Raw genomic sequence first — 8,275 nt, 5'->3', positions numbered from 1 at the left:
TGCTCCGTGTCTTTAATGCTCCGTGTCTTTAATGCTCCGTGTCTTTAATGCTCCGTGTCTTTAATGCTCCGTGTCTTTTAGTGGTCCGTGTCTTTAATGCTCCGTGTCTTTAATGCTCCGTGTCTTTAGTGATCCGTGTCTTTGGTGCTCCTAAGGGGGCTGCTGCCCCGGCGTTCTGCTTTCTCCTGCTTTTCGGCCGCCTTATATACGGCCTCGTTGCTACCTGGCCGTGTACGATCCACCCCCTTCTCCTAGCAACAAGCAGGAGTGTTCCCCAGCACGTGTGTTTACGGCCGTGTGTTTACATTATGCTCCGCATTTAGACCTGTTGCGTCAGCTGTCCTAGCCGAGTAATTTTCCATTTGTATTCTATTCTAATTATCGTTTTACTTATTTACTCATTAGCTTTTTAACCTGTATTTTATTATGGCTCGATTTTTCCCTTATTTGATTTCGCGTATTAATTTTTTCAAGTGGAATAACTTCGTGTTCCGATTCAGGTTTTCAGTTATTCAAAAATGGCCGCGCCCTGTCGTGTGTTGTGGTTTGTAAATAGAGTCTTCGGTGTAACCGAAATCTCTACACTAGGTGTCCATGTAATGAACCGAACGTATACAGAAGGTTACGCGACATAGCCTGCACTTACATATCTATCGTTGCGATCGTCAGCGGTGAAAGCAGTAATACTATACATGACACGTTCGTAGACTAAAATGCAAATACGTAGAGAGATCCTAATTTCATAAAACAGCGCTTTAAGTAGTGACGCGTTCGTCATTGTCCTAACCAACGCGCTGCCATTGGTCGAGGGAGCGCTGGTCAAGCGTGCTACTATCCGTGCGCTGGTATTGGCTGGCTACGCGCCGTTAATCTCTGTTCACGCGTGTCCACAGGACAAGTGCTTCTATTGGCTGCTGGTGTGGGTCGTGGTCACACCCCTTTTACGACCAGCCCAATTACGTGCTGCGGGCTAAGTCTAGCTACACACGTGCGTGTTTCTAAGACAAAGAGCTGGTCTTATCCCTCTGCTTTTCTTATTATTAATATTCCGTATTACCTTACTCATTATTATTATTTCTGCATTACATTACTCCCTCCCCATATGACAAGTTGGGAGCCGTAGCACTGCGGCGACCAACTTCCGTAACTGTATTGATGCGTTGACTAAAATACGTCTTTTATTTTAAAATGTTTGTTTTGTTTTGTAACCGGAAAGACTAAATTATCTGTGCATCTAAACTCTACTTTTCTCTATTATATATGCTTTCTCTATTTTGTTTCTTTATGGCTATGCATTATGCTATTTCATTTTTATTTTGTTACTTAAAAAAAACCTTCACCTAATTTTACTTAACTAAATTAACTAAAATTTAATTTAACTAACAATGGATTTTTATTTTATTTTATATTCTATTAAAATCATTATTTTCTGTTATATAATAATAAACAATCTAGCGTAGTCGCCGTCGTCCTCTTGGTCCGTTGGTGTGGGGTCCGTGTCGTCGCTGTGGTGGTCGTCGTCTCGTGATCATTGTTGTTGTAGCCTAATCCCAATTGTCAATGGGCACTGGCGGGGCTCAACTGGGCTTCGGGTCCTAGTTGTAAAAGTCATCCTCGTCGTCGTCATCTTCGCTGGCGTCGTGGTCGTTGTTGTGGTTGTCGTCGTGGCGGTCGGCACCCCGTTTGCGGGTAGGGTGAACTGACTCGCACAGAATCGTTTGTGCGGTGGCTCTCCTTGTGACCTCGGCTCCTGGTTGGGGCGGCGAGCTACGTAACTGTCGATATATGAGGTGGTTCGCCGATGTCGCTATTGTCCCACAATATCGTGTCGTCTTCGTCGGTAGGCCAAACGTTGGTGCTGCATCCCTCCATCATGATGGTGCTGGTAGTGACTGAAGGTGCTCAAAAGAGGATAGGTTAACATATATACTGCGACATGTAAATACAACGGTGATTAGTGGCACTTGACAATAGCGTGCTTAAAACAATAAACAATGCATTTAAAATATGTGAGTTAGTGCGTCGTAGCAAATATTGTGCTAAACATGGTGTAACATAGAGTGTGTCACACGTGAAACATACAGTGTAATATAGTGAATACATATAGTGCATTATCGTGAATCATACAGTGTACCTACATGGTGCGTGATACAAATATGTGTTTGTTAATTACCTAGTGACACAATACATCGCACGTACATCATTGTCCTTATAACTACGGTGTGTTCTAGTCTGCAGACTTCTTAACATAATTCTTAGTTTCATCTCAACTTTATCGTTATTATTGGCGCTCGCAAGCAGGTGAGCAAGCAACCTTCGATTTGCTCCATCATCATCAATCGTGGCGGAAGGAAGGGGTCGCGTTGGAGATGGGCTGTAAACCCGTTTGAAAGGTGGGCTGTACAATGGTGTAGGTGGACATAGGATATGGGCAACTGAAAGACAACATTGTTTAGTATACGCTCGCTCAGACACATCGAAGTTGAGCCCACTCCCCTTGCGCTCTGCGCGCGCCTGATCAGCGGCAGGTTATTAGGAGTTTTTTGTTGGCTAACTATCTATCACTGGTCTATATTAGCAGTGACGCCGTTATAACAATGTTATCTTTGTGGTAGGTTAGTTGTGGGTGGATACGCATTCATCTGGACTCGGTCGTATTGTCTGCCACGTGCGTAGATCTCATTATGTGTAGCGTGGCTGTCAATAATGTCTTGGATCCTCAAGACATCATTGCCTGTCGCTTGTTGCTTGCCTCGCCTTCCCACTCAAGTAGTCCTTGATCAGAGGTCTCCAAGTGGGCGCTTGACGTAGATGATTACTGCAACTGCGCTGGTACTAACCTTGCTAAGCCCTTTGTCTTGGCCGAATGGCTTCATCATCCGCATCAGAATCCTCACTGTGGAAGTAGGTGTCGCTCATCGTAGGATAGGCTAGCGTTGCCTGTCGCAGTGGCTGCTTTCCAGTGGCCTTTGTCGTTGCACGCTCCCTAGGTGTGGCTTCCTTGCTGGCTTCAGTTATGGCTTCATTCTCGGAATCCGAGTCGTGATCGGATGTGTAGGTGTCCCTCATCATAGGGTACGCAAGCGTTGCTTGTCGCGGTGGCTGCCTCCTTGTAGGCTTTGTGGACGAACTCGCGGTAGGTGTGGCTCCCTTTGTGGCTTCATCTTATCATCTTATCATCTTATCATCTTATCATCTTATCATCTTATCATATCATATCATCTTCTCATACTATCATCATATCATCTTCATAAACATGCGAGGTAACAAGGCGGGTTGCTAGCCTTGTTTCACTGTGCGCGAGCTCGTTAAACGATGCATTGTCAATCACGCCCGGCCCCATCGAGCTCTCACAGACCGGTTTTGCTTGTGTGCTGATAGCTGGTGTGGCCGTGTCGACCGACACAATAGGGTGGACATTAGCGGCTCGCATACGGCGTGAGAATGTGTGCGGCCGCGGGATGGTGTGTAAGGGCGATTATGCAACGTGCTTGAAGAATTGGAGGGCATGGGTGTTGACGAAAGACGGGGTGCGGAATTTGTGCGTGACGTGAAAGACTTATGGCGTGGATAATTGGTGTGATGGTGTGAGGAGGTGTTATGAACAAAGGTGTAGCAGGGTTGTGCCTCTCATGACATATAGCGGCCTAGGTTGAGGGTTGAACAAAGGAATAACGGTACGCAGATGTTTCGGGTAGGGACACGGTGGAGGATTATGGTTCGCCATGACGAAAACAGTGATATGGTTAGACCAAGGAGGGGAACGAGTGAAAATGAAAGACAAATTTGACAGAGAGGCCGACAGGCAGTAAAGGCAGTGGCGTGATGAGTAACATAAATAAAGGCTTGATATCCACGATATCATATAGTATACGGCATACGCTCGGCCAAAATATGCATGAGCATGCAATCGCATGAGAAAACACAGAAATATGCAGACATTACCTCCGTAGCTATTTATAAGAACTACGATATACTTACAACATGATGCGACGATAGTAGTGCACAAGCTGTCGATCTGCTGAGATTGTACACGTTCGACTCTTCCGTCAGTACGTGTCGATGGATCTCGAGACAAAGGAACAGGGGTTAGCACACAAATATGACAGAAAACTAAACTAAACAGAATACAAATCACATTTCGTAACATACGCGCTGGTCAAACGCACCATTTTAACGCTTACAACGATGGTGGTAGGGATATCAGTCAATTCGAATCGTGCTCTCTCGTGAATGCAGCTTCGGCGACTCACAATATCTCACAAAGAAAACATATGTTAATACCTAGAATACAGAACATAATTTATGCTACAACGCTATCTCTATACGCAGTGGTCAACGGCCCATTGTAATACTGACTCTTATTAGTCGTCGATTTTTCGAATCTAGTACCACGCATTCTCTAACTCCGCTTTAACAGCTTTTAGGCTTTGCATGCACAGGTATTAAATTCACATTTGACTGACAAGAAACGTTCGATAGAATCATGAGGTCGAAGAACGTGGCGCATAATGCATCATTGATTGTCAACTTTACTTTTCCTCAGGCCTGTATAAGGATCACGACGGAGCATGTGGCAATAACCAAGGCTGCTCATGCCCTAAGAACTACAATCCTGTCTGTGGAAGCGATGGCAAAACATACAGCAACGATTGTAAACTGACATGTGCCAAGAGATATAATACAGGTAAGGTTGATAGTTAGTATAAATATATGTCAGATTCTTATATATAATTCTGTGATAAATGGATTAATACATTGTAGCGTGTACATAACTGTCACAACATAAATACATTGTTGCTTTATTATTTTCAGGTCTGTACAAGGATTACGATGGAGTATGCGACAGTAATCAAGGTTGTGTTTGCACTGATAACTACGACCCAGTCTGTGGAAGCGATGAAAGAACATATGGCAACGAATGCGAACTGCAGTGCGCAACGAGAACAAATTCCGGTATGACGCAAAAGAATGGAAAAATAGTAAAGTATTTTTTTTCTCGTGCATACACAGCACGCGCCATTTGCACTCGTGATATGAATGACGTTTAAAGCAAACTTGGTCCATTTTTTGTTTCGAGGGCTTTACCAAGTTAGTCGCGGAGCATGCTCAGTAAATCCTCCCCACGAAGAATGTATTTGTACGACTCCATACGACCCTGTTTGCGGCAGTGACAGTATCACCTACAGCAGCAGCTGCCAGCTACGATGTGCACAGAGACGTGATTCAGGTGAGGCTGCTACTTATATATATATATATATTATCTATATAAGGTAGACAGTAGAGCATAAAAATGTACAGGGTGTTGGTGTAGTTATCATTATTATAAATGAAGATAAAAATAAAACATGAGAGTGTAAGTGTATGTGTAAGCTAGAGTGTAAGTATGTCAAAGCATGAATGGTTCAGAGTCGATACCAGCAACTACCCTTACAAACCCTAAGCAACTAGTCTTAAGCAACTAGCTTTAAGCAACTAGCCTTAAGCAACTAGCCTTACAAACCCTAAGCAACTAGTCTTAAGCAACGATCCTTAAGCAACTAGTCTTAAGCAACTAGCTTTAAGCAACTAGCCTTAAGCAACTAGCCTTACAAACCCTAAGCAACTAGTCTTAAGCAACAATCCTTAAGCAACTAGTCTTAAGCAACTAGCCTTAAGCAACTAGCCTTAAGCAACTAGCCTTAAGCAACTATAGCTTTAAGAAACTAGCCTTAAGCAACTACCCTTACAAACCCTAAGCAACTAGTCTTAAGCAACTATCCTTAAGCAACTAGTCTTAAGCAACTAGCCTTAAGCAACTAGCTTTAAGCAATTAGCCTTAAGCAACTAGCCTTAAGCAACTAGCCTTAAGCAACTACCCTTAAGCAACTAGCCTTAAGCAACTAGCTTTAAGGATTTCGGTCAGCAATGTAAATTAAATCATTATATGGCGCTTCTCCGTATAGTGTAGCATGCTAGCTACTACATCAATGCGTTTATACGAAGTACAAAAAAACACCGTAAATCTCATCTTAAATTAGACGAGTCGAACTTTTGGATTGACATCATGGACCACATGTATACGAATAATTTATCCATAACATGATTTAGTTAACATTGCTGAATTAATTAAGTTCACGCAGTGTTTAATTTATTGGCTGAACGACAGTATTCAGTCGTATCGAATCTACAGAATTCGAACTATGGCAATATTAACTGCACAATAAAACTTTATTGTGGAGGTAAGGCGCGCATCTTGCGGTAGGCGGGTATAAGGCGCGCATCTTGTAAGAAGGAAATAAGGTAAAACTTGTCGAAATCGTTCTATTCAACCGTGCTTCCAGCTCTCTACCAGCTGTCCCAGGGCAGGTGTGGGAATAATGAGCCGCATGTCTGTGTATGTGCCCCTACGCTGATATACGCTCCTGTCTGCGGCACTGATGGTAAAATCTATAGCAGCCATTGTGTTCTTCGATGCGCACAGAGAACTCGGCCACGTACGTATATAGTTGAATTGCTACACCAGCTCAAATTTTAATAGTATTATAAAATAATATTAAACTTTAAAATTTTGTATTTAAATTGTGTATTCGTGTTTTTGTAACTTAAGGTAGTATTATTGCGTCTGTACTGGCTCGCAATTACTGAGGCAGTGGCATTCTCATCACACTTATAAGCGAGTTTTTGATTTGACTATTATATCATAATTATTAGCTCATCGTGTCAAAATCCGCGCATCAGTTATAAATTTAGACATGGGATATAAAGGTTTTTTATATTCCTAAGCTATTTGTATATTTCTAATTCTTTTGGAAAGAAGGCTAACATTGTTACGTCGCAGCTTAATATAATTTTTGGCTAGAGTGGTGTGATGCGCATGCGCTATACCGCTATTTTACAGAGTGCAACATTCGCGGGTGTGTGTGCTCGTAGGGCTAATCTACAATAATTTCTCTCAATCATTTTACTTAGATCTGAGTGTGCGACATCAGGGACCCTGCCTCCTCATCTAACTCGCCTGGAGACATGCTAATGGCCTGCATGTCATGAGCATCATCTATCGTGTTAGTTATAAGTTAAAGCTCATACCCGCAAAAAGTATATATTAACCATATAGAAATACAGAAATGGTCTAACCTAGGTGGTAATTCCATCAAACAAAAAACTAACGCTACCAGGCTGTCGTGGTGGCAGATTTCAGCCAAGGAAATCATGTATATCTATTAGGTTGGGTACCAAGAGCTACCTGGATTCTTATCTCACTCTATATTAAATGTTATGAATGTTAAAAATTATATTATTAAACTATATTTAAAAAATAAATAAAAATGAAGTATTTTATGACAATACCCACACAGTAACGACAATCCTCAAAATAAAGATATCTTTAATTATAAACCGTCAATCACATCTTTTTTTTTTTTTTTCTGTAAATTTATGATACTGTTGAAAGATTGCCATCGTCCCGCTCTGTTTAACATAGTTAGTTTGCATCCGTACTCACACATTTACAGAACATATATATAGGACAGATGCTGGGCCTTGGACTATCTGATCAGGGACAATTGTTTACTTGCAATAAGTATATAATGATATATATATCTATTATATATTATATATATATATATATTTTTATATATATATATATATATATATATTTATATATATGTTTTAATTCGTGAATGTTGGTAGTAGATCGTGGCTGCGCGTTTGTCGGGACCATCGAAGCATGATCGCCATTTCAACGAGCATGCATAACAAACAAACAAATAAACATCAAGCAAGATCATTTCATTTTGCAATAGATAAATAATTTATATATATATAATATTTCATACATTATTTTTTCCAATAGTGTTGCTGCCGATAGTGACTGCGGTATTGTACTATACAGTGACAATTATAATATTTATGCGCATATAGAATCGGACTCACGACAACGAAGAGAAAGTTCTGCTATTATAAATAATTAAGTCCGACCTGTTGTGCAATCACGTGGTTTTAGAGATTAATATCCGTTATTCTCGTAATCCACAATGACTGGCGTTCCTTTGGGTTCGATGATCCGTTATATCTTAGTCCAACGAGGTTGTTTCCATGGTGATGATGTTGATTCATCGTTTGTCTACGACGGTCCTTCGTATCCACCGGTGAATCCATCAACGTAGTAGTTACTCAGCGGCCTGCCCTTGCAGTACAACAAACTACGTCAGTTATACGCAAGCACAATAGCGCGTATCACACTGTGCGGCGAAATAAGCGCGGATTCTGCAAAATTCCGGTTTTTGCTATCCGC

The 8,275-nt window shown here is 41.6% G+C and overlaps 1 protein-coding gene across 1 annotated transcript in view; it reads left to right on the top strand.

Annotated features, from left to right (window-relative positions):
• Nucleotides 1–7,384, top strand: part of LOC106809924 (serine protease inhibitor dipetalogastin-like) — a 15,678-nt gene extending 8,294 nt beyond the window's left edge. Inside the window, exons 7-11 of the mRNA XM_014813164.1 lie at nucleotides 4,547–4,687; nucleotides 4,816–4,956; nucleotides 5,081–5,230; nucleotides 6,324–6,476; nucleotides 6,952–7,384. Of these exons, the coding sequence (XP_014668650.1) occupies nucleotides 4,547–4,687; nucleotides 4,816–4,956; nucleotides 5,081–5,230; nucleotides 6,324–6,476; nucleotides 6,952–6,992 (626 nt within the window). The 3' untranslated portion in view covers nucleotides 6,993–7,384. The remainder of the gene's footprint in view (nucleotides 1–4,546; nucleotides 4,688–4,815; nucleotides 4,957–5,080; nucleotides 5,231–6,323; nucleotides 6,477–6,951) is intronic.
• The last annotated feature ends 891 nt before the right edge of the window (nucleotides 7,385–8,275 follow it).

The sequence above is a fragment of the Priapulus caudatus genome, unplaced genomic scaffold, assembly GCF_000485595.1.
Source record: "Priapulus caudatus unplaced genomic scaffold, Priapulus_caudatus-5.0.1 Scaffold396, whole genome shotgun sequence".
Lineage (NCBI taxonomy): Eukaryota > Metazoa > Priapulida > Priapulimorpha > Priapulimorphida > Priapulidae > Priapulus > Priapulus caudatus.
This window is presented reverse-complemented; position numbering and strand designations above follow the sequence as displayed.